Source organism: Dendrobates tinctorius, unplaced genomic scaffold (assembly GCF_039654945.1).
Source record: "Dendrobates tinctorius isolate UK_male_01 unplaced genomic scaffold, ASM3965494v1 ptg000020l, whole genome shotgun sequence".
NCBI lineage: Eukaryota > Metazoa > Chordata > Amphibia > Anura > Dendrobatidae > Dendrobates > Dendrobates tinctorius.
In genome coordinates, this window is record NW_027361688.1 from 19,891,625 (window position 1) to 19,918,729 (window position 27,105).

Sequence of the window (27,105 nt, forward strand, 5' to 3'; positions counted from 1 at the left end):
GCACCATCAGAATAGTGAGTGCAGCTCTGGAGTATAATACAGGATGTAACTCAGGATCAGTAATGTAATGTATGCATACCGTGACTGCACCAGCACAATAGTGAGTGCAGCTCTGGGGTATAATACAGGATGTAACTAAGGATCAGTAATGTAATGTATGTACAGAGTGACTGCACCAGCAGAATAGTGAGTGCAGCTCTGGGGTGTAATACAGGACGTAACTCAGGATCAGTAACGTATGTACACAGTGACTGCACCAGCAGAATAGTTAGTGCAGCTCTGGTGTATAATACAGGAGGTAACTCAGGATCAGTAATGTAATGTATGTACACAGTGATTGCACCAGCAGAATAGTGAGTGCAGCTCTGGTGTATAATACAGGCTGTAACTCAGGATCAGTAATGTAATGTATGTACACAGTGACTCCACCAGCAGAATAGTGAGTGCAGCTCTGGGGTATAATACAGGATGTAACTCAGGATCAGTAATGTAATGTATGTACACAGTGACTGCACCAGCAGAATAGTGAGTGCAGCTCTGTAGTACAATACAGGATAATTTAAGTGTGAGTTTTAGAGAAACCCAGAGACTCCACTGCCTTTAACAAAAAGCAACCTATTGCTCAAAAAAAAAAAAACGAACCAAAAAAAAAACAAAACCTAAAAACAAGTAACATTTCAGTAGCCATGAAGACTACGGGTTACACTCTACTCAAAAGGATGACAATGTGGGCCTGTTCTGGGTCTTTCCCCCCCCCCCCCCCATTAGCCCATGAGCCACATTGACATTGAAAGGGATGGGGGGCTATTGGTAAAAAGCACTAACTTAGATGCCGTCGGTACCAGACGTTTGGGTCACTATGAAAATTGTCCGGCCGATTACATTTGTATCCAGGGCTGGAAGTTTACTTTAATTGCACTTGTACTCACGTATGTGAATACTTTAGGGTAAGTCAGTCTCTTCCTGGAAATTGGATCGTTCACCTTAGTAATAATACATGCATTGTAAGGCGATACCTGCCAGGTGAGAACAATTGGTTCTAGTGTCAAGTATAGAAGAAAATCTCATACACGCAAAAAGCTTATCCGCTAGTACATTACACCTAACCTTTACAGATTATGCCCCCCCGACACATTTATTTATCCAAGCAGGGGAAAATAAACAAGCCCCTGATCAATACTTCTGGTGGTAGTCATAAAAGACAAAAGATTGGACATGTTGAAATCCAACATGCCCAGTCTTTGGTTTCCCCCACCTCTATGAAATGGGTAAGGGCCAAGTCCAAAGCGTGGGGTTTTTTTAAGTGGTCGAGTGATTATTGTTAGGCTTTTGGCATATTCAATAAGCTTTTTTTTTTTAGGGGGTGCCATTTTTTTTTTGTAATTTTTTGCTGGTCCTAAAATCAAAATCATAAGAACAGAACGCAGGTGTGAACGGCACCCGAGATGAGTCGCTGTTACGCAAGCACCTGTCATTAACCTACTATTCAGGTCGGCTCAGGACACCCGCAGTCAGTCAAGGCCGTGATATACACGAGTGTGAACGCGGCCCCGAGATCGGAGACTTTTCTAACCCTGGCCAGATGAGGCAGGTGTGTTTTTGCTGAAACCCACCCGTTTGCACGCCAGTTCTTGGTATTTGTAGGATATCATAAAACAATCGAAGGGGGGGAGGAGACAGCGACATCCTATACAACCCACTCCGGACACGGACCCCCAATGATTTCACAACTGGGGTCCTGGGTTCAAATCCCACCTGAGACAGGATTGCACTCCCCGACCCCACCCCAAAAACAACACATAAGAGAATGGCGTCCCTGTGTATACTATACACGTGACATTACCAGCCTCATCCTGTACAGCACCACAGTATATGGCGGTGCTACGGAAACAGGAAATACATAGGTAGGTGCTGGTAAAGCACTGACAATTAGGTAGTGGCTATGGAAATAAAGCCATTAGGTTATTAGTATTGGGCAGGGTCCACCCTGAGGCCCCTCTGCAGCCCTGCACCCTGTATACCATGTCATGGCTGCACAATATACAATGCAAGCTATTGCACTCACCAGCTCATTGAACTCCTTCAGGGCTGCTTCAGTCTCAGCATCGTCCCCCGGCCTGATTCTCGTCAGCAGCACGTCCAGGTCCATCTCTGAGCAGAAAGTAAAGCAAACTAGGAAGCAAAAACCTTTTTGCCCCCCTCCTTCTTTACATACTCATTTGCGCATGCGCACTGACCAGCCCTCGTTTTTACAGCTGCTCTCGGCTGGCTCTACCTAGTGTGGCGCGTACAAGGCAGACTGCGCAGGCGCAGCCAAGATGATCATTCATAGTACGGAGCTCGACCTAACCTGCTGCCTGCCTGGATCCAACCAGCTGTCTCCTGCTAGCGCTGCAATGATTGGATGAAGCGAGCGTTAGGAGCGCGCATGCGTTGAACCAGTGTTGTAGTGTCTGGATTGCTGGAGGCCGCCATATTTTTTTTTTTCTTTATTCTTTTCCATTTGATGTCAGTAATGGATGGGGGAATGGTAAGGGTACAAAAAGTATTTTAGAAGCTATCTATTTTTGTCATATTTAAAGGAAATGTCCATTTTTTAGAATAGTATTTTAGTGCAAAATTTGACATTGGACTCAGCAGATTGATATTGGGACAAATAGTTGGGGGTTGTAAAGAATTAAGTGTGTCAGGCCCTGGACGTATTGCATCACAAACAGTACAGATGATGCTTTTTTTTTTTTTTTTAATCTGGTGTAAACGCTGCTGTTCTCCTGAATCCAACGTTGTTTTTCTTTTGTTCCTGCTCATCTCCAGTCCTAAGATATGGCCGCCTCTTCCATGTATATAGAGCTAAGCCTTATTATCCAAGTAGGCGTGGTCACCAACTCTTCTCTTTCAGTGGATTCTTGTGCACCACACCCACTTGGCTATAAATACTAGATTTAAATTCAAGGAAGAAGTGGAAGTACTCAGGAATGGAGAGACACATGGTGTTTATAGAAGTCATGGGGCCACATAGCAAAAGCCTTGATTTGAGCCCTCTCCCCCTCTCTAGAGTAGGCAGGATAACCGTGCAGATGCATAGGAGCACACTTCCCAACTTTCAAAGATATGTATTGCAGTACAGTCATGGCCAAACGTTTTGAGAATGACACAAATATTATATTTTCACATGATCTGCTGCCCTCTGGTTTTTATGTGTGTTTGTCAGATGTTTTTATCACATACAGAAATATAATTGCAATCATATTATGAGTAGCAAAAGGTTATATTGACAGTTAGAATGAGTTAATGCAGCAAGTCAATATTTGCAGTGTTGACCCTTCTTCTTCAGGACCTCTGTAATTCTCCCTGGCATGCTCTCAATCAACTTCTGGATCAAATCCTGACTGATAGCAGTCCATACTTGCAAAATCAATGCTTTTATTTTGTCTGAATTTGAAGGTTTTTGTTTGTCCACTCGTCTCTTGATGATTGACCACAAGTTCTCAATGGGATTAAGATCTGGGGAGTTTCCAGGCCATGGTCACAAAATCTCTATGTTTTGTTCCCTGAGCCATTTAGTTATCACCTTTGCTTTATGGCAAGGTGCTCCATCATGTTGAAAAAGGCATTGTTGATCGCCAAACTGCTCTTGGACGGTTGGGAGAAGTTGCTCTTGGAGGACATTCTGGTACCATTCTTTATTCATGGCTGTGTTTTTAGGCAAGACTGAGAGAGAGCCCATTCCCTTGGCTGAGAAGCAACCCCACACATGAATGGTTTCAGGATGCTTGACAGTTGGCATGAGACAAGACTGGTGGTAGCGCTCACTGGTCTTCTCCGAACAAGCCGTTTTCCAGATGTCCCAAACAATCGAAAAGGGGATTCATCAGAGAAAATGACCAGTCCTCAGCAGTCCACTCCCTGTACCTCTTGCAGAATATCAGTCTGTCCATGATGTTTTTTCTGGAGAGAAGTGGCTTCTTTGCTGCCCTCCTTGAGACCAGGCCTTGCTCCTAGAGTCTCCGCCTCACAGTGCGTGCAGATGCACTCACACCTGCCTGCTGCCATTCCTGAGCAAGCTCTGCACTGCTGGTAGCCCAATCCCGCAGCTGAAACACTTTTAAGAGATGGTCGGCGCTTGTTGGTCTTTCTTGGGCGCCCTGGAGCCTTTTTGGCAACAAGGGAACCTCTCTCCTTGAAGTTCTTGATGATGCGATAGATTGTTGACTGAGGTGCAATCTTTCTAGCTGCGATACTCTTCCCTGTTAGGCCATTTTTGTGCAGTGCAATGATGACTGCACGTGTTTCTTTAGAGATAACCATGGTTAACAGAAGAGAAACAATGATGCCAAGCACCAGCCTCCTTTTAAAGTGTCCAGTGGTGTCATTCTTACTTAATCATGACAGATTGAGCTCTAGCCCTGTCCTCATCAACACCCACACCTGTGTTAATGGAGCAATCACTGAAACGATGTTAGCTGGTCCTTTTAAGGCAGGGCTGCAATGATATTGAAATGTGTTTTGGGGGATAAAGTTCATTTTCTAGGCAAATATTGACTTTGCAAGTAATTGCTGTTAAGCTGATCACTCTTTATAACATTCTGGAGTATATGCAAATTGCCATTAGAAAAAATTAAGCAGTAGACTTTGTAAAAATTAATATTTGTGTCATTCTCAAAACTTTTGGCCATGACTGTACTTGCACAGTAGTTTTTCTCCTATTGAAGCCCCATAGAGTTCACACCCACTGCAATACCCCGTTAATGGCCCCTATAGCGCATGATCCCCCCACATATTCATATGATACACGCACAGTATCCCTCACACACACAGTAAAATGTGTCATAATCTTCAAAACATGATGATTTCCACAGTGCCTTCAACACACTCTGATGGCCATACAGCCCTACAACACAGTATGAGGGCCTGACAGTGCACTTAACGCAGTATGATGGCTCCACAGTGGCCCCAACACAACTTAATGGTCCCACACTTTCCCCAATACAGTATTATAGCCCCACATTGCCCCCATCACAGTATGATGGCCCCACAGTGTCCCAAACATAGTATGATAGTGTCACAGTTCAGAGTGCCCACCACATAGTATACTAGCCCCATAGTTCCCACAACACAGTACAGTGGCCTCACAGTGTCCCAATCACAGTATGATGACCCACCACATAGTGTGATAGCCCCCCAGTTCTTACAACACAGTATGATGCCCCCCCCCCGGTTCATAACACAGTGTGATGGCCTCACCGTGTCCCCAACACAGTTTGATGGCCCCACAGTGCCCACCACAGTGTATGATAGCCCCACATTTCTCACACAGTATAGTGGCCTCACAGTGCCCACCACACAGTATGATGACCCACAGTGCTCAAAAACACAGTATGATGGCCTCACAGTGTGCCCAACAATTTGATGGCCCCACTGTGCCCACCACACTGTATGTTAACCCCACAATGCCTACCACACAGTATGTTAGCTCCATAGTGCCCACCACATAGTGTGATAGCCCCACAGTTCTCACACAGTATAGTGGCCTCACAGTGCCCACCACACAGTATGATAGCCGCACAGTGCCCACAACACAGTATGATGGCCTCACAGTGTCCCCAACACAGTTTGATGGCCCCACAGTGCCAACTACACAGTATGTTAGCCCCACATTACCCCCTCCAACACAGTATGATACGGCAACAGTGAATTCCCTTAGAATACCCCCACAGTATTATAACCCCACAGTACCCCACACACAGTATGATGTCCCCACAGTCTTCCACAATACAGGATGGCCTCCACAGTGCCTCCAAAACAGTATGATGCCCCCACAATAACCCCAACACAAAATGATGTCCCACCTGTTCTCCCAACACAATATGATGGCTGTGCAGGGCCTGCAACACAGTATGATGTCCTCACAGTGCCCCCAACACAGTATGATGTCCTCACAGTGCCCCCAACACAGTATGATGTCCTCACAGTGCCCCCAACACAGTATGATGTCCTCACAGTGCCCCCAACACAGTATGATGTCCTCACAGTGCCCCCAACACAGTATGATGTCCTCACAGTGCCCCCAACACAGTATGATGCCCTCACAGTGCCCCCAACACAGTATGATGCCCTCACAGTGCCCCCAACACAGTATGATGCCCTCACAGTGCCCCCAACACAGTATGATGTCCTCACAGTGCCCCCAACACAGTATGATGCCCCCAACACAGTATGATACTCTCATAGTGCCCCCAACATAGAATGATACTCTCACAGTGCCCCCAACACAGTATGATGCCGTCACAGTGCCCCCAACACAGTATGATACTCTCATAGTGCCTCCAACACAGTATGATCTCCCTATAGCTCCTCCTTCATAGTGAGCTCCCACAAAGCGTGATGCCTTCACCATTCTCCCACACACTATGTGGCCTCCACAGATCTCCTGACAGTATGATGATCCCCCCACAGCCATGCACACAGTATGATACCCCTTCAGTAGATTCCCTCACAATTCTGAATCAGCAAGCTTATGGCTCCTTGATTCACCAATATATTCAACTGTTGAAATTAAGATACCTTACGGCGGGCAGTATCGCACTGGGGCCCATTAGCTGTGCGCCACTGCGCAGGAAGAACACGAAAATAACGGCAGATTCAGGACAACGTTGACTTTTACACCAGGTAAGAAAATAACATTTATGGTAAGTGACAGATCTGCTTTATCATAGTCTAGAAAAATAAAAGAAAACAAATGAGCATATAACCTGTAGTGGGTAAACAGCAACAGTACATATAACTAAGGTCATCCCACGGCGACAAGGTGTACCCATTCGGATCCTACCCTATCTGTAGTATTAAAGCCTCATCTTGTGTCAGACGATCTCAATGTAGATAAGGGCACAGCACTACAGGAGTCCGATGGTTTCAAACGTTTGCGCATGGGAAGCTGTATAGATATATGTCCAGCTCAAAAGGGGAATCGTCAGATACAAGGAGAGGTTTTTTAATACTAGAGACCCAATGGGTCACCTTGTTGTGGTGGGATGGCTTTTAGGTTTTTTTGATTAAAATAGTATTAACTAAGTACCCTATGTTATTTACATGTACTATTACCATTTACTTATTTATTTACTATAGGGCTTATGCTCGTTTGTTTTTTTTTCCTTGGGTTTTGTCTGTGAAATGGCCACAGTGTGAACATGCTCTTATACATTGCACATCTACCAGCTTACACTCCGGCTCATTTCTTTGATTTTGCTTCATCATAATACAAACCATACACCTGACCACTTAAACAGATACAGACCCCAGAATAGCGCTCCTAAATACAAAGTTGAATCAAAATTTTCTGCACTTTTGTTATATGAAAACTTCCGACGGCCGCATTGTCTTTCCTGCGCTTTCTGTATGAGGTCACTGTCTCCTCATTCACTAGTGTGCCTGTTTGCATGTGTTACATCAGTTCATTTGTGACTGTAGTGGAAGAAAAAAAATGCCACACTTGTGATTTTGTAGAAAGAAGAGGGTCTGTCTAGCGCTGATATTTCTGGAAGCTTTTGTGCACAGTATGGAGAAAGTGTTTTGTCACGAAGAAATATGTATGAATGGATAAAAAGGTTGAAGGAAGGTCGCAGTGGTGTGAGCCATAAAGAAGGAGCTGCATGCCCATCCATGTCCACAACTGATGACAACATAGAGCATGCTCATGAGCTGATTGCATAATGGCCCCTAATAGAAGCCTTACGAGGACGAAAGTTTGTGATGTTGTTTTACTTCAAAGTGTCAATCACTTGCTGCCCAATGCATATTGTCAAGTGTAATCCGTCTTTAGCAGTAGAGATACCTTGACAAATGTCAGGAAGTGAAGGGCGGTCCTTGTCTCTCTACAGGAAGTGAAGGACGGTCCTTGTCTCTCTACAGGAAGTGAAGGGCGGTCCTTGTCTCTCTACAGGAAGTGAAGGACGGTCCTTGTCTCTCTACAGGAAGTGAAGGGCGGTCCTTGTCTCTCTACAGGAAGTGAAGGACGGTTCTTGTCTCTCTACAGGAAGTGAAGGACGGTTCTTGTCTCTCTACAGGAAGTGAAGGACGGTCCTTGTCTCTCTACAGGAAGTGAAGGGCGGTCCTTGTCTCTACAGGAAGTGAAGGACGGTTCTTGTCTCTCTACAGGAAGTGAAGGACGGTTCTTGTCTCTCTACAGGAAGTGAAGGACGGTCCTTGTCTCTCTACAGGAAGTGAAGGACGGTTCTTGTCTCTCTACAGGAAGTGAAGGACGGTCCTTGTCTCTCTACAGGAAGTGAAGGACGGTCCTTGTCTCTCTACAGGAAGTGAAGGACGGTTCTTGTCTCTACAGGAAGTGAGGGTGGATCATTGTTAGTGATGAGTGAGTATACTCGTTGCTCGGGTTTTTCCATGCATGCTCGGTTGACCTCCGAGTATTTTGGCGTGCTCGGAGATTTAGTTTTCATCGCCTCAGCTGCATGATTTGCGGCTGCTGGACAGCCTGAATACTTGTGAGGAATTCCTGTTTGCTAGGGAATTCCCACATGTACTCAGGCTGTCCAGCAGCCGCAATCATGCAGCTGAGGCGACGAAAACTAAATCTCCGAGCACATCCAAAATGCTCGGAGGACACCAGAGCATGCTTGGAAATCTCGAGTAACGAGTGTACTCGCTCACCGCTAATCATTGTCTATGTACGTGAAGTAAGGGGGGGGGGGATCTTTCTCTTTCTACAGGAAGTGTGGGCAAATCTTTGTCTATTTACAGGAAGAGAGGGCAGGTCTTTGTGTACCTGAAGCGAGGGTGGATTTTTGTCTCTGCACAGGAATTGAGTGCTGTTCTTTATCTCTCTACAGGAAGTGATTGTGGGTATTTGTTTCCCTACAGTAAGTGAGGACGGGTCTTTGTCTATCTACAGGAAGTAAAGGACGGTCCTTGTCGCTCAATAGGAAGTGAGGGCGGATCATTGTCTATATACAGGAAATAAGGGCAGGTCTTCGTCTCTCTACAATAAGTGAGAGCCGATCACTGTCTATCTACAGGAAGTGGACGGTCCTTGCTTCTCTACAGGAAGTGAGGATGGATCATTGTCTACAGGAAGAGTGGGCTGGTCTTTGTCTCTCTACCTGAAGCGAGTGTGGATTTTTGTCTCTGCACAGGGAATTGGGTGAGGTTCTTTTTCTCTCTACAGGAAGTGAGGGTGGGTCTTTGTCTCCCTACAAGAAGTGAGGTCTTTGTCTAGCTGCAGGAAGTGAAGGGTGGTCCTTGTCACTCTACAGGAAATAAGAGTGGGTCTTTTTCTCTCTACAGGAAGTGGGGACCTGTCTTTGTGTCTCTACAAGAAGTGGGGGTGAGTATTTGTCTCTACAGGAAGTGAGGGTGGATCATTGTATATCTACAGCAAGTGAGAGCGGCTTTTTGTCTCTGTACAGGAATTGGGTGCAGTTCATTTTCTCTCTATAGGAATTGAGAGTGGGTATTTGTCTCTCTGGAGGATTTGAGGGTTGGTCTTTTTCTCTCTACAGGAAGTGAGGGCAGGTCTTGTCTCGCTACAGGAAGTGAGGGTGGGTCTTTGTCTCTATCTGAAGTGAGGGTGGATTTTTATCTTTATACAGGAAATTGCTGACTCCTGATATTCGTGCCGATCAGCTGATTGAAGGTGAGGTGGTGCGGGAGACTCTGGAATTCGGATAGCAAAGCACATGTCCGAATAATTTCCCACATAGCCCTTTTTTCACCATTTCCCACCCTTGTTTTACGACAGAGCATCTTGGTTACCACCCAAAAGAAGCCTTCAGAAAAGTTTTGGGAGACTTCAACATCACCTGAGAAATTAACCAAGTCTTCAAGAAGTCCAGGTAGGGAGTCTCTACTTTTTCTGAGATCCTCCTAGATATACTGGGAAGATTGTCAACTGTGCAAACTGATTACGGGTCCAAAGTAGTTTGGACTCAGGTCGCATATGAGTCCTAACGTTATAGGCTGCAGTCAGTGCATTCCCTAAGGCAAAGAAAGTAGCAAATATGACATTTTCCATTGGGAACTTTTTACGTTTAAATTGGCACAATCATTCTTTTTGCCCACCTTCCAATCAATACTGTCACATATCCAACGTTCGCGTCTCAAGTATGGACAGCAATGAACCTAGCTGCCTCAGCTAGGGAATTTAAACTCAGCTTCCCAAAGATGTGATAAACCACAGTTAAGTTTATCTTTTAAGGGAGGGAGGGGGCAATCACTTTTTCACACAGGATTCTGTAGGTTTGGATTTCTCTTTCCCTTAATAATAAAGACCTTCATTTAAAAACTGCATTCTGTGTTTACTTGTGTTATCTTTGTTTAAAATTTAAATGTGTTTGGTGATCTGAAAAATTTAAGTGTGAAAAACATGTAAAAGAATAGGAATTCATGAATGGGGCAAAAGCTTTTTCACATAACTGTGCAATTCCCTGGTTTAACAAATAATTTATTGTCTGAGTATCTGTAAGACCTGCCTGATACCTGATGCGACTCGAAGTCAGGCAAATTAATATGCCATCAAGATAGATCACAACAAATCAACCTGCCAAGTGACTAAAAATATCATTTACAAAGTGCTGGAAGACAGCGGGAGCATTAGTCAACCCAAATGGCATCACAAGGTTTTCATAGTGTCCCTCAGATGTATTGAAGGCAGTTTTCCAATCATCCCCCTCCTTAATTCAAATAAGATTATATGCCCCTCTAAGATCCAGTTTAGAAAACTATTTTGCTGGTTAAAGAGGTCTGGAATGAGAGGGAGAGGATATGGATCCCGGACCGTGATCTGATTAAGTTCGCTTAAATCTAAGCAGGGGCGTAACCTCCCTGTCTTTTTTCTTGACAAAGGAAAACCCCGCTTCAATGGAAGATGAAGAAGGTCTGATATGGCCCTTTTCCAGACTTTCAGCAATATAGTCTTTCATGGCCTGCGTCTGTGGACCTCAGAGCAGCTTGAGCAGCTTGGCCCCAGGTTTAAAATTGTAAGGGCGCAATCGTAAGGACGAAGGGGAGGAAGTTCTTGATACCTCTGTTCTGAAAATACATCCCCGAAGTCAGACAAGTATTCATGCAGAGATTGGCTACCCACCCTGGCTAGCCAGGTGCCCAAGCATTGTTCTTGACAATACTCACTCCACTTTACCACCTCCCAAGTCTGCAAGTCTACCACAGGATTATGCAGTGTAAGACAAGGTAGCCCAAGAACCACAGGAGAGGGCAGAGCTTCTAGCACATAACAGTCAATAAATTCTGAGTACTTGGCCCCTGCATGTAGATTTAGCGATTTGAGTAAAATACCCCTGGCTCAAAGGTGCAGAATCAATGGCAAATATGGGTATTGGTCTCGACAGTTTATGTGGTTTGAGGCCCTGAAGGCTGGACCTGGATGAACCTAAGGTCGATAAAATTAAACATCGCCCCATTGTCCAGAAAGGCTGAAATTGCCACCTTATTTTTGCCCAGATGGATCTCAGCCGGTAAAAAAAAATTGTGACCTACCCACGGAGGAAACCTCCCTGCAGCCCGGGCTCCTTAGTTTTCCGGAGGATGTTTACGGTGTGATAAGGAAGGACAAACACCCACAAAATGACCCTTTCACCACAGAAAAAGCACACTCCCCCTTTACACTCAACTACAGTTGGACCAAAAGAACGAGTCATCCCACTCAACTGCATTGGTTCCTCAGTTGACTCAGACCTAAGTTGCCTTGTCTTCCGTGCCCCCCGAAAATTTGAGTGTCTATGTCTCTGGCGAAGATGAGAGTCCACACGGATAGCCAGAGACATGTCTGCCTCAAGGGAAACAGGAGTAAAAGACAGAGCAAAGTTATCCTTTACCCTTACAGATAGCCATTGACTGAACTGGCTACAAAGCACAGGGTCATTCCACTTAGTATCTGTGGACCACCTCCGAAATTCAGAACAATACTCCTCCACTGGCCCATGTACATGCTGAAGCTGACGTAACATAGACTCGGCCAGGGAGATGCGGTTGGGGTCATCGTATATATGATCCAGTGCCTGGAAATATTTCTTAACCAGTGAACCTGTCAGGCAAAGCTATCTTGGGTTCCACCAGAGATTGCATGGTAGTAGCGGTCACTAAACCAGACGTTTTTGGGTACTGCAAAACGACAGACCTACTCACTGTCTCCTCAAGGTTGGGTTGCTGCACTTGCCCTGTCAGAGCAGTAACTGGGTCCATGATGGATAAAAAAATTGGTTTGGGCCAGTGTTAATGCCATAACTCTGTTGCAGGATATCCCGGGGTTAGGGGCTCCTTCCCTATCCCTAAAGCTAAAGATGCCCTAGCTATCCCTGCTCCCCAGATGGTGAAGATGCCGAGGGCTACGTGCCTTGCTGAGATCCTAAATCAGCCCTAATCTGACCCTCCCTCACCAAGTGAAATAAGGAGTTGTAGTGTATAAGAATACACAAACCAGACTAACAACGGAAGACGTACAGGGATAAACGAAAATACCAATCACACAAATATGCATTCACAAAAAACAGAGTGGAACACTGGGAAGGAAAAAAACAAATAGGAGATAAATCACCAAGTAAGTCTTCTGAACAACATTACTAATGCCTCCTCAAACAACCCACATCTCCAACTCCAGAACCAGGCAATATGAAACTAACACTGGCAATCTCTGATTGCCAGAGGCTGGTATATATAGCAGAGAGGAGTGGCCAACACTCAACAGTTGAGACCATTAAAATATTAAAGTTCCTCGAGCTCTCAACTGAACAGATTACCCTTGAATTAAAGACTATTGGACCAGTGCAAGAGCGGAATCCAGGGATGCAGACTTTTTCCACCACGTAGCACTGGTTACATTGATTTTGTTGTGTTTCATTAGAGATTTGCTTGCTCGTTATTGCACTACTTTTACCTGGGAACTGTTCAGCTTCAGGAATCAATGTTTCCATTCAGTGACATTAAGCAGAGGAAGACTTTCAGGCTGGATCTTATGTATTCCTAAGGCCAAACACAAGATTGGTAATCAGGTAAAGCATATCTTCCATTACTCGTCTGTGTTTCATAGGCCTAAATGGAGCCATTGTTTCATATAAGCCTGTATGTTGACTCCTGTTTTATGTTAATTTGTGAATGCATGCTGATTAAATATTGCATCAGCCCACTTCAGTTTACTAACCTACACAACTTAGGATATATATGCAGGTTATTTGAACAATCGAACAATGAATGATCACCTCCCTCCACCTTCATCCAGTCCTTTAGAAGAATGTGATGAATGGGAGTTGTGGATGGAAAAAGTCTCTGGCTCCCTCTGCAAAAAGGATCGCTTCAGGAACAGCCCAAGGGACCAAGGAGCCATGGCTCCATCTGGTGGAATGCAGGTCTGCTCCTCTGCTCATCACTGAACTTACAAAGGCGTATGGAGAACCCCGGTTGGGACTGTACTATATGTCGTTTTCGGCTGGAGCTGGGTACATGTGCTACGGTCGTGATATCCATTGTCTAATTGTGAGAAACTATCTTCAGGACTGTTGTTGCTGTCTGGAGTGGGATACACATACTATGGTCGTGATAGCCATTGTCTGGAGGAGCATGGGCTGTAACTACAGATTATATCGGCAGGAGATTCAAAAGCTGTGACAAAAACAAAAAGTTGGGAGACAGTGGGTATCTCCTGGTACGGGGGCAGTGGAACTAGGATGTGTATTGGGGATAATCTACACGGAATTGCTGTAAGACCGTGGACGTAAGGAATAAAAATAATTACATTGTTAACCTGCCTAGGTGATTATTACAACCCACAACCTCAGATCTTCACACTTGCACTGTTTAATATAATGGTGAAGTGCTTCTAATTAGTGCAGGAGTATATGAAATCAGATTTCGCAATCTTCTGGCCCCTCTCTATCGTGGTAAACCCATAACAGCCTCCCAGCTATAGGCTACAGGCATTTCCGGAGTGTGCACGCTACCCTCTTTATGGAGCAGGGAACGCATGCTACCTAAGCGCGTTGCCGGGGACCTTGCACAATGTGTGCAAGCCCTGGGAACCGGAAGCCGGATCATTAGATGCCACTGAGCAGCTGCGACGGTAAACACGTCGGCGTCACTGCTGGGAGGAGGAAAAGGAACCATGCAGGGATGCCGGCGTTACACGGTGGAGTTTGGGTCTGGAGAACTGTGAGTGGTCTGTACTTGGACTGTGAAGGTCGGACATGTGAAACCGGTCATAGGCTGCGTTTTCTCCATCAGCACTATGGTGAACCATCCTACAACTCATCTGGAACTGCGCCACCCAGTAACAATCAAAAACTTTACAAGCAAAACAGTGGAATAGTAAATTTCCAGTAAAACTGTTTATTGGCGTGAACACTCGCTTTACAGCTGTACAAATAATACGTATATTTCCAATTGCAACGTGCACGGTTGTCACACTCGCTGCTAGCAATATATTATCTACAAATTGCTGCGACGTTATATCGACCATTATTGTCTTACCCATAGGGTAATAAGTCCACTTTATTTCCTCAGTGCGTTTCTGTAAATATATTCCTGTTAATTTCATCTACTAGAGAAACAAACCTTACAATACTACCATTAGACGTGACAATCCACGGACACCGCATTGCAAATCCCTCAAGGCACTGGTGTAAATGCTGATACATACTACATCGCAAACATTCGAGGATCTGGCGGCCCTTCTGACATGTCAGTGTTAGTAAATACTTGTTTTCCCCATAATACAACAATTTGGGGTCATCTCTTCTTCCGACGCCGTGTCGTTCCTCTGTTATTCCCCCAGGAAATGTATAACTAAATAGACAACTGGGTGTTGCCAGTTGTGGGTGTGTTCATTCACTTTTCGACACTGTCCAATCAGTGCTGACTACGAAGGACACATTCTATTAAATAGGGGAATTAATATAAAGACCCATTTGTTAATTCATTCATATGTTCCAAAGGAATAACAGAGGGAACAACACCAGAAAGTTATTAGAAAAGACGCGCTAGAATCAGTATTTAATACAAAATGCAAGTATTTGCTTCAGGAGATCTGACCTGGAATAGAGAACTTTATCCTTGTGTTCAAATTTATACTAGCTTCAAAGGGAATCTGTCAGCAAGTTTTTGCTATGTAATCTGACAGCAGCATAATGTCAGGGCAGAGACCCTGATTCCAGCGATGCATCACTTAGTTTACTGGGTGCAGCAGTTGTGATACAATCACAGTTTACTTGGCTGAAGATCTAAATGCTGAGATGTGTATAACCCCGTCCACACCACTGATTGACTGCTTTCTGTGCTGCTTCTTTATTGACAACGTTGCTAATCAATGGTGGGGGCGCGGCTGGACTAGGATACACAAAGCAACTAGTCCTGTAGTGATAATCTGCTGATAAAACACACACACAGCCCAGTAAGTGACAACACTAGAAACAGGGTCTCTGCCCCTACATCATCCTGCTCTCAGATTATGTAACAAAAACCGGCTGAGAGATTCCCTTTAATGGCCATGCTAGTCCAATTGCCAAATTTTTAGATTTCACATCACAGGATGACTCTTCACTTGTGCCAAAATCCAACCCTCCTTGAAAAATAAGAAGCGGGGATAAGTCTAATAGGACATGAGCCTCATACTGCATGCAAAAAAATGAAGAAATTACTTGCAACAACCAATTAGAACACAACTATGAAGGGTCGCTAAACTTTTAAAAAGTTTTCATATTTTGTAGCCACTGTATAATAGTTTTGATCGGTGGGTATCCGGGTCCTGATACACCCACCGATCGCTCACAGGAATCAACAAAAGGGCTCAGTTTAACCTTTTGCTTAAACAGAGTTGTGTACAGACCCATGCTGAGCCTGCTTAAAGGGGTTGTCCACTACCTGGAGTAGTCACCTATGTAAAGTAAACACACCATATACTGCCTTCCCGCACTGGCGCTCCTCTAGCAATGTTGGCTCTGGGTCTCCCTTGCCATTGTTATGCCACAGGAGCCCTGAAGTCAATGAGCTGCTACTATTGGGCTGTTACGCTGTCACTTCTTCCATTTTTCCAAGGTTTACGCCTTCGGACAAATCTCGAACAAGCTGAAGTAGTAAGAGCACAGCAGCCCAACAGCAGCTGCTAATTCTCTGCAGGGCTCACATAGGCATAACCATATGGCAGGAGGTAGTGAACAGCCCCTTTAGTGGTAATCTGAGTGTTTCTGCCCCCTCTTTGAAAGATAAGTGGTGGTCTCAGGACCTTGAATCCATCCAATCAAAACTACAACAGTAGCTACAACATATCAGAACTTTTAAAAAAAAGTTTAGTTGCACTTTGTTATTTCTAATGTGGGTTGAAAGACTTGATCTTACTGGTTTATATAGGTAACTGCTCAGCAGACTGAAATACTGTAGAGTCGCTAAATCAGAAATATTGTAAGTACTGGGTATGGACATTAAAGGGACTTGTCACTTGCATTAATATGTAATTTTTTGTTTTGTGGTGGAAATGCCGCTGTCCTCATGAATCCGATGCTGTTTTTCTTCTGTTCCTGTGCCTCACTGTTGTTGAGATATGGCCTCCTCTTCTCTGTATGTAAATATAGTCTTCTTCTCTAAGTGGGCATGGTCTTCAACTCTCCTCTATGTGTGACTACTTGAGGACCACACCCCCTTGCAGATAAAGACTAGATTTATATATGGGGATGATGGGGTCATATCTCAGGAATGGAGAGGCACAGGAACAAAAGAAAAACATCGCCGGATTCAGGAGAACAGCGGCATTTACTACAAATAAATTGACTATAAATGACAAGCTATAAGTTTCCTTTAAAGCAAATGAGCACAATTAAATGTTCTGTCTGTATTTTTCCAGCCCTGTGCTAAATACAGTGGTTACGGAAAGTATTCAGACCCCTTTAAATTTTTCACTCTTTGTTTCATTGCAGCCATTTGGTAAAATCAAAAAAGTTCATTTTTTTTCTCATTAATGTACACTCTGCACCCCATCTTGACTGAAAAAAACAGAAATGTAGAAATTTTTGCAAATTTATTAAAAAAAGAAAAACTGATTGTGAAAACTTCACACTAGACCTCCAGCAGCTTGGATTGTGGCCTCTCCACTCTCCAGACTCTGGGACCTTGATTTCCAAGGTTTAGTGTGAAGTTTCCACAATCAGTGATGGTTGGGGAGCCATGTCATCTGCCGGTGTAGGTCCACTGTGTTTTATCAAGACCAAAGTAAGCGCAGCTGTCTACCAGGAAATTTTAGAGCTCTTCATGCTTCCCTCTGCCGACAAGCTTTTTGGAGATGGAAATGTCATTCTCCAGCAGGACTTGGCCCCTGTCCACACTGCCAAAAGTACCAACACCTGGTTTACAAACAACAGTATCACTGTGCTTGATTGGCAGCAAACTCACCTGACCTAAACCCCATAGAGAATCTATAGAGTATTGTCAAGAGGAAGATGAGAGACACCAGACCCAACAATGCAGACGAGCTGAAGGCTGCCATCAAAGCAACCTGGGCTTCCATAACCCCTCAGCAGTGCCACAGGCTGATCGTCTCCATGCCACGCTGCATTGATGCAGTAATTGATGCAAAGGAGCCCCGACCAAGTATTGAGTGCATTTACTGAACATACATTTCAGTAGGCCAACATTTCGGATTTTAAAATCATTTTTCAAGCTGGTGTTATAAAGTATTCTAATTTACTGAGATGATGACTTTTGGGTTTTCATTGGCTGTAAGCCATAATCATCAACATTACCAGAAATAAACACATGAAATAGAACACTTTGTGTGTAATGACTCTATAGAATATATGAGATTCACTTTTTGTAACTTAAATTAACTTTTTGAAGATATTCTGATTTTGGAGAGATGCACCTGTAACTTGGACCTCCCAGATGTTCGGGTTTTCTTAGGATTGATACCCAAAACGGACCTCAAACAAGGTGCTACTTGTATTTGAACTGGCTATTCTGGAGGATTTTATGGACATTTCTCGGAGTGTTATACAACTTCGTGAAAACTAATTCTTACCAAAATTTTCTATAAAAATTCAGGATATATAAGGCCAACCTTAGGCATACCCCGCACGATAAAGAGGCACATTTGGGTGTGGTTTTTGATAAACCACACCTCTTTTGTACTGGCGGTCATGGAACTATTGGCATGAGAATGGGAATAATTCAAAGGTTGGAAAGTAGGCAGCATGACCAATACCACAGCTCGTAGTAGTCATATGTCCCAGGCCATGGTAACACTGAAATTTGCTCCTACGGCAAGGGGGTATATGGGGAAAGGATAGGAGAATGTGTCCTAGGAGATGAGTGCCAGAAAGGGCACTAAAAAGCCACTCTGCGTTGTCCAGGGTATTTAGATATGAGGCAACGAGATGGGAACAAAATGCATATTTGCCTTGGAAAGACTGTCTATGACCCAAGTGCTCATGAAATGGGATATCTTCATATATTCTTATATAACAGACCATTGTGCAAAATAAATTATTTCCTCTAAATTTTACTGTATTTTTTGAACATTTCACTGAAAGTTTCAGGAACAGAGATCAAAACTACCGTAGATGCCGTTCAGAATTAAGCCATAGTAATGGGTACTAGGCTAATATGGTTGACATTGATTTCAGGTGTCCCAAGAACATTATTATTATTATTATTATTATTATTATTATTATTATTATTAAGTGCCTCCTGATTTAGAATGGGCATATGTGAAGAGTTAATAGTACCAAGGGCAGATCTGCGGAGATACCTCTCACCCGCCTTTCGGGTGTCCTTAGGTACCTACCTTTTTTGACCGGTTGTGTCCAAACACAACTATAAAAATAAATACATAAGTATGGTTTTCCAATGAACCTACAGCAAAGAATATTGTTAGAACGGAAATTAATTATTGTCTGGAACTGGTCAAATCAATGGGAATTAATAACATATAGAAGGCACCAATTGGCCCCACATAGTGCTCTACAGTATCCATAGATTCCTTTTTCTACGAGATTCTTTTGTTGTTGTCCTCTGTACACGTTCATTGTTTTTCCAAGTTGTGCCCATTGTGTTAATCCCTTTAATAGAATCTCAGGAACGAAAAAAAAAAAAGAAAAAAATCTTCGAAAGTTCCAAAATTCCCAAGACAGTCTTCATTTAGCCCACCCCGTGCTAGCTTCTCCATTTATGTAGGCAAAGCCGGGAAAATGCTGCATGTGTTCATAGTCAGAGTTACGTCTTGTAGCCAGAGATGCGTACATGTCAGTAGAGCTTCCATATCTGGTAGAATGCATGGTTGGACTTGAGTAACAAGAGTTGCCGGATGCTACTTCTTGCCATCTTGGTGTCACCTGGCTCGGATGGAGTCTGGGAGTACTGGTCATGAGGCATGGATCCATCCGGGTCTGGCTGTTGAATGGGTACTGAAAAGAAAAAAGAAAAATGATCAGAAATAGAATCTTATTTACTATAAAAACCATCAGGTATCTTATTTCGGACCATTAGGTTCACGATATCAATTAAAGGAATACTCTACACAAAAGTATCCCCGTATTCCCTGACTTTCAAATGAGCTTTCTTTGAAATAATAAAATTATTTAAAGCAGGTTTAGTCGGCTTAAAAAAAGGAATAACGGAAGTAAGCTTCCGTTTTTGGTGCTTAATTAACCCTAAGTGGTCTCTATGTCTGTATTCCAGAAATTACAGGAAATGCCCACTAATCCAATTACTTGCAGCAACAGAGACACACCTCAGAAAACACCTCAGACAGTGATTGGTGAATTGGCATTTCTTTCCATTTATAGTGTGATGGAGTGGGACTGTAGGGAAGTAGAGACCGGTGGGAACATGGTAAGAAATCTTTATTTGTTCCAGGACAGGATTAAAGTCTAAAACGGGTTCAGACTCCTTCAAGTATGGTAAAAGAAGTAATGCTCACACCCTCATCAATCCCTTGTAGCTTCTGTACTTATGATGACAAGATTCTTGCTGCGCTGTACTTTTCCATGACAGGAAATGCCCACTCAACCAATCACTTGCAGCAATCATGATCCGCCTGAGACAGTGACTGGTGGAGTGGGCATTTCTGTTCTTTTATGGTGTGATGGGATGGGACCAGGAAGTGGAGACTGATAGGGACCAGGAAGTAGAGACCGGTAGGAACCAGGAAGAAATCTCTATTAGTTCCAGGACAGATGTAAAATGAATTCAGACTGCTTCAAATAATGTAAAACAAGTAATGATCACCCTTATCAGTCCCTCAAAGCTCCAGAATTGTGCTTATAAGATCGTTTCTGCACCTTACTTTCTGTGATATGAAAGGCTCACTAAGCCAATCACCTCCAGCCACAATGTCCCGCCTCAGACAGTGATTGGTGGAGTTGGCATTTCTGTTCCTTTATGGTGTTGTGAGAATCATGTGGGAATAGTGGATGAGGGCAGGTATATCTCGCCCAGATTCCTTTCCTATGTGGCCTAGTCTGGTCAGTATCGCACCTGCTTACTATTGAATAATGGGAGGTGGATATAAAAGGATGCCAGGTGGTTGGGAACACAGAGAGCCTGTCTGTGTGAGAGACACACGTGAGTGAAAGCAGTGCCCACTGAAACTGTGGTTTGGCTGGACGGGAGAAGCCCGCCAGTTGGTAGTTAGGTTGTCCATTGTTTAGTTAGTGCCGGACAGGCAAGGATTTGTTTTATGTTTTATTTCCTTTTGCATTGCTTTCACCGTTAATAAACCTGACCCAGGGTCAGTTACACCCGAATCCCAGCTCTGCGCCTGAGTTTCATGCTGAACGCACGTGACCTTTGACCCCAGCAAAGCCGATCCCGGAGTGTTTTATCACATTGTGGTGGAGAACGCGGGCATCACGTTGCAAGCATGAGCATGGAGGACGTGGTGAAAGCGCTGGTACAGTCCACCGCCGTCCAGCAAGAAGCGAATCGGGTGATGATGGCCCAGCTGAAGGAGTTGGTGGACATGACAGCTACCGATCGTTCGCTTCTCCAGCAGGTGGCGCAGCGCCTGGCAAGCTTACCTGAGGTTAACCTGGAAGCAGAGTTGAGAGTGATTCACGTGAGTCGGTACTGGCAGAAGATGACGACCGAAGATGACGTCGAGGCATACCTGACCACGTTTGAACGGACGGCGGTGCGAGAAAAATGGCCGAAGGCACGATGGGCCGGCCTGATTGCCCCGTTTCTTTCCGGTGAGGCCCAAAAGGCGTATTATGACTTGGAACCTGAAGCTGCGCAGGACTTTGACAAATTGAAAGCCGAGATCTTGGCCCGGCTGGGAGTGACGACCGCTGTCCGTGCACAGAGAGTGCATCAATGGACTTATCAGCCGGATAAACCACCGCGGTCACAGATGTTCGACCTGATCCACGTGACGAAGAAGTGGCTACAACCCGAGGTGTTGACAGCGCCAGAGATAATCCAGAGAGTCGTCATGGACAAGTACCTGAGAGATCTACCGCCAGCCCTGAGGAAGTGGGTAAGCCATGGAAATCCTACGACGGCAGATCAACTGGTGGATCTGGTTGAATGTTACTCGGTGGCGGAAGGACTCCGAGACGACGCTAACCCACCTCGTTCTTCATCATCTCCATGTGGAACCGGTAAGACTGTTCCAGGGAGTAGGGGAGATGGAAAAATCCCTAAGACAGTGGGGGAGGAAAACGGGACTGCCCGCACTGCGAGGCCGAGAGTAACGAACTATGGTCTAAGCAAGGGGCCCATTAGGTGTTTCCGCTGCCAAGAGATGGGACATATTGCTGCGAACTGTCCGGTCACTACTGAACCCATGCAGTGCGACGTCACAGACTCAAAAAACCGCATGTCTATGGTTGCACGGGTAGTGAGTGTGAATGCCGGTCAAAAGGATGTGGAAAAACACTTGTGTGATTTAACTGTTGATGACAAAAATGTGGTGGCATTGTTAGACTCGGGAAGTGTGGTGACTCTGGTGAAGGCCAGTCTGGTGTCAGCCCCGACTGGACCATCAGACAAATTTTCTGTAACGTGTGTGCATGGAGACACCTGTTCATACCTCACCACGGTCATATGCATTACTACTTCCTATGGGTCTGTGCAACATAAAGTGGGACTCGTCCCGGCGTTATTGCATGATGTTATCCTGGGCCGGGATTTTCCCCACTTCTGGCAATTGTGGGAGAATCAGTTGATGCCCTCGGGTAATAGTGTACATGATTCTTCTCCCAGGGCACGTGTGGGTCCCGAACCCTTGGAAGAGGTCTCCCCGGAAGACTCGGGGGAAGAGTCTGCGGGAAATGACCTGCAGTTCCCGTTTTCAGTCATGGCGGGTGATACGGAGGAGACCGGGGAAGAGGAGGAGGCCGACAGCCGTCCACCTCCCCGTTTGCCGGATTTAGAAGTTCAGAAAGATGACTTCCAAAGCGAGCAAATAAAGGATCCTACCCTTTCTCAGGCTAGGACAAATGTAAAAGTGATAAATGGGGTACCCGTAGAACCTGGCTCTAGGCTGGCATATCCTTACATGGTTCTGGAGAATGATTTACTCTATCAGATAGAGAAAAAGGGGGAAGATACGGTGCAACTATTAGTCGTGCCAAAACCCTACCGGCGGCAGGTGCTGGACCTGGCCCACGGACATGTGATGGGAGGTCACCTGGGAGTCCAGAAAACCACCGAAAGGATATTACACTGTTTTGTTTGGCCAGGCATGCATCACGATATTCGTGTATATTGTGAGCAGGGGTGGATTAAGGGTAGCCAGGGCCCGGGGCAGTTCAGACTCTGTGGGCCCCCCTCGTCACGTGACAGGGGTCACGAATCGTAGAGCCACACTCTACATAGAGAATAATGGGGCCTCCAGCACCGACCTCCACCCGCAGAGCCGCACTCCACATAGAGAATAATGGAGCCTCCAGCACCGACCTCCACCCGCAGAGCTGCACTCCACATAGAGAATAATGGAGCCTCCAGCACCGACCTCCACCCGCAGAGCCGCACTCCTCATAGAGAATAATGGGGCCTCCAGCACCGACCTCCACCCGCAGAGCCACACTCCACATAGAGAATAATGGAGCCTCCGGCACCGACCTCCACCCGCAGAGCCGCACTCCACATAGAGAATAATGGAGCCTCCGGCACCGACCTCCACCCGCAGAGCCGCACTCCACATAGAGAATAATGGAGCCTCCGGCACCGACCTCCACCCGCACTCCACATAGAGAATAATGGGGCCTCCAGCACCTACCTCCACCCGCAGAGCCGCACTCCACATAGAGGATAATGGGGCCTCCAGCACCGACCTCCACCCGCAGAGCCGCACTCCACATAGAGGATAATGGGGCCTCCAGCACCGACCTCCACCCGCAGAGCCGCACTCCACATAGAGAATAATGGAGCCTCCAGCACCGACCTCCACCCGCAGAGCCGCACTCCACATAGAGAATAATGGAGCCTCCAGCACCGACCTCCACCCGCAGAGCCGCACTCCACATAGAGGATAATGGGGCCTCCAGCACCGACCTCCACCCGCAGAGCCGCACTCCACATAGAGAATAATGGGGCCTCCAGCACCGACCTCCACCCGCACTCCACATAGAGAATAATGGAGCCTCCGGCACCGACCTCCACCCGCACTCCACATAGAGAATAATGGGGCCTCCAGCACCTACCTCCACCCGCAGAGCCGCACTCCTCATAGAGAATAATGGGGCCTCCAGCACCGACCTCCACCCGCAGAGCCACACTCCACATAGAGAATAATGGAGCCTCCGGCACCGACCTCCACCCGCAGAGCCGCACTCCACATAGAGAATAATGGAGCCTCCAGCACCGACCTCCACCCGCAGAGCCTCACTCAACATAAAGAATAATGGAGCCTCCAGCACCGACCTCCACCCGCAGAGCCGCACTCCACATAGAGAATAATGGAGCCTCCGGCACCGACCTCCACCCGCACTCCACATAGAGAATAATGGGGCCTCCAGCACCTACCTCCACCCGCAGAGCCGCACTCCACATAGAGGATAATGGAGCCTCCAGCACCGACCTCCACCCGCAGAGCCACACTCCACATAGAGAATAATGGAGCCTCCAGCACCGACCTCCACCCGCAGAGCCGCACTCCACATAGAGAATAATGGGGCCTCCAGCACCGACCTCCACCCGCAGAGCCGCACTCCACATAGAGAATAATGGAGCCTCCAGCACCGACCTCAACCCACAGAGCCACACTCCACATAGAGAATAATGGAGCCTCCAGCACCGACCTCCACCCGCAGAGCCGCACTCCACATAGAGAATGGGGCCTCCAGCACCGACCTCCACCCGCAGAGCCACACTCCACATAGAGAATAATGGAGCCTCCAGCACCGACCTCCACCCGCAGAGCCGCACTCCACATAGAGAATAATGGAGCCTCCAGCACCGACCTCCACCCGCAGAGCCGCACTCCACATAGAGAATAATGGGGCCTCCAGCACCGACCTCCACCCGCAGAGCCGCACTCCACATACATGGCTGCTCTCAGTGCTCTGTGCTGTGCGCACAGGACCTGTGATGAGGTCACAGGAGGGGAGGAGACAGGGGTCACATGATCGGGGGTCCTGACACCTTACCTCCTGTGATCTCATCAAGCCTTTGCACGCTACCAGCAGCATCAGCGTTGACGCTACTTGTAGATGCTGCTGGTAGCAGAGCACATAATGCCGCCCCCACGGTCACTCACTTTTAGGTGGGGAGAAGATGGAGTGCCATTGCAGCAGCCAGCAGGAATGTGGTGGGGGCCCCCTTAGAAGCTCTTGTGGTGGGGGCCCCGGGGCTGAAGCCCCGCCTGCCCTGCCTATAATCCGGCCCTGCGCGGTGGCGGATTATAATGGGGCAATTTACTGGCCTGGGCTGTGGGCCCCTTAACCCCACTGGGCCCGGGGCAACTGCCCAAATTGACCTCATTATAATCCGCCACTGATTGTGAGTCTTGTCCTGACTGCCAAGCCTCTGCACCTAAGCCCCGATTCTGTAGCCCTTTGGTACCCCTACCTATTATTGAAGTCCCATTTGAGAGGATTGGGATGGATTTAGTTGGGCCCCTTCCATGGTCTGCATGTGGACACCAACATATCCTGGTCATCTTGGATTATGCCACTCGTTACCCGGAGGCCATCCCTTTGCGTAACACGGCCACCAAGACGATTGCCAAGGAACTGGTGCATGTGTTTAGTCGGGTCGGTATACCAAAACAGATACTCACCGACCAGGGGACCCCCTTTATGTCCAGGGTAATGAAGGAGCTCTGCCGATTGTTACAAATCGAACCGTTACGCACATCCGTGTATCACCCTCAAACAGACGGGTTGGTCGAACGGTTCAATAAAACTCTGAAGCAGATGCTGAGAAAGGTGATAGACAAGGATGGGAAGAACTGGGACTATTTACTTCCGTATTTGCTTTTTGCCATCAGGGAAGTACCCCAGTCTTCCACGGGATTCTCGCCTTTCGAGTTATTGTACGCCCGACGTCCTCGTGGACTGTTAGACGTTGCAAAAGAAACCTGGGAGAGTCAGGTCACTCCGTTTAAAACAGTGATAGATCACGTCACACAAATGCAGGACCGTATTGCGGCTGTTATGCCTATCGTCAAAGAACACATGATACAGGCTCAAGGAGCCCAAAAAAGAATCTATGATAGGGGCGCCAAGATCCGTACGTTTGCACCCGGAGATAGGGTGTTGATCCTGGTCCCCACGGTGGACAGTAAGTTCCTGGCAAAGTGGCAGGGCCCCTTTGAGATTAAGGAAAGAGTTGGTGAAGTAAACTACAAAGTATACCAGGCAGGTAAACGGAAACCTGAACAGATTTATCATGTAAATCTGATAAAACCCTGGAAAGATCGGTCTGCCTTGTCAGCGGAGCTGGCCCGTCCCGTCTGCTCGCATACCGTACCGGAGGTACGGGTTGCAGAGACGCTCTCGGAGAGGCAAAAGACTGAGGTCAGGCACTTTCTACTTCACAACCAAAAGTTTTTCTCAGAAAAACCCGGGCAGACTACGCTAATGAAACATGACATCGTAACGGAACCTGGTGTCACAGTTCACATAAAGCCCTACCAAATCCCGGAAGCGCGCCGTGAAGCCGTTTCCCGAGAAGTGAAGGCAATGTTAGAGTTAGGTGTCATTGAGGAATCACACAGTGCTTGGTCCAGCCCGATTGTGCTAATTCCTAAACCGGACGGCACCATCCGGTTCTGCAATGACTTCAGGAAACTGAATGCAGTCTCAAAATTTGATGCCTACCCTATGCCCCGGGTCGAAGAGTTAATAGATCGGTTAGGAAAAGCCCGGTATATTACGACCCTAGACCTAACAAAGGAGTATTGGCAGATCCTTCTGGCGGAGGCTGCCAGAGAAAAGACAGCATTTGCTACCCCAGAAGGTCTATTTCAGTATGTGTATATGCCGTTTGGACTGTACGGGGCACCGGCAACCTTCCAGAGACTGATGGATCGAGTCCTGAGGCCACATAGGCAGTACGCTTCGGCCTATTTGGACGACATTGTCATTTACAGCTTGGACTGGGAGACTCATCTCCAGAAAGTACAAGCTGTGATTGACGACCTGTGGGAGGCAGGTCTAACCGCGAACCCCATGAAATGTCACATCGGGCTAGAAGAAGCCCGGTATTTGGGGTATGTAATTGGGAGGGGTGTTGTTAAACCCCAGCTTGATAAGATTCAGGCGGTTCAGGACTGGCTACAACCTGTCAACAAGAAGCAGGTGCAAGCCTTCCTGGGGATCACCGGCTATTATCGCCGGTTCATACCCAATTTTGCAGCCATCGCTACCCCCTGACGAATCTTACAAAAGGGAAAGACTCCGTCATGATTAAATGGAGTTTAGCGGCTGAAGAAGCCTTCCATAGCCTAAAACGGGCACTTTGCTCTCAGCCCGTACTGGTGACTCCGGACTTCCGCAGCGAGTTTGTGGTACAAACGGATGCCTCTGATACTGGTATCGGGGCCGTACTCTTTACAAGTGAGGGACGGAGTGGAACACCCAGTCCTCTATCTCAGCAGGAAGCTGAATAAACACGAGCAAAGGTATGCAGTCGTAGAAAAAGAGTGCCTCGCCATTA

The 27,105-nt window shown here is 46.4% G+C and overlaps 2 protein-coding genes across 3 annotated transcripts in view; both read right to left on the reverse strand.

The window, feature by feature from the left end:
* Positions 1 to 2,290, reverse strand: part of RIC8B (RIC8 guanine nucleotide exchange factor B) — a 28,702-nt gene extending 26,412 nt beyond the window's left edge. The window contains exon 1 of the mRNA XM_073567834.1: positions 2,066 to 2,290. Within this exon, the coding sequence (XP_073423935.1) occupies positions 2,066 to 2,149 (84 nt within the window). The 5' untranslated portion in view covers positions 2,150 to 2,290. The remainder of the gene's footprint in view (positions 1 to 2,065) is intronic.
* A 12,032-nt stretch (positions 2,291 to 14,322) lies between these two features.
* RFX4 (regulatory factor X4) overlaps positions 14,323 to 27,105 on the reverse strand; it is a 99,988-nt gene continuing 87,205 nt past the window's right edge. For both annotated transcript variants that reach the window (XM_073567836.1, XM_073567835.1), the window contains exon 18: positions 14,323 to 19,406. In XM_073567836.1, coding sequence (XP_073423937.1) covers positions 19,137 to 19,406 — 270 coding nt within the window. In that variant the 3' untranslated portion in view covers positions 14,323 to 19,136. The remainder of the gene's footprint in view (positions 19,407 to 27,105) is intronic.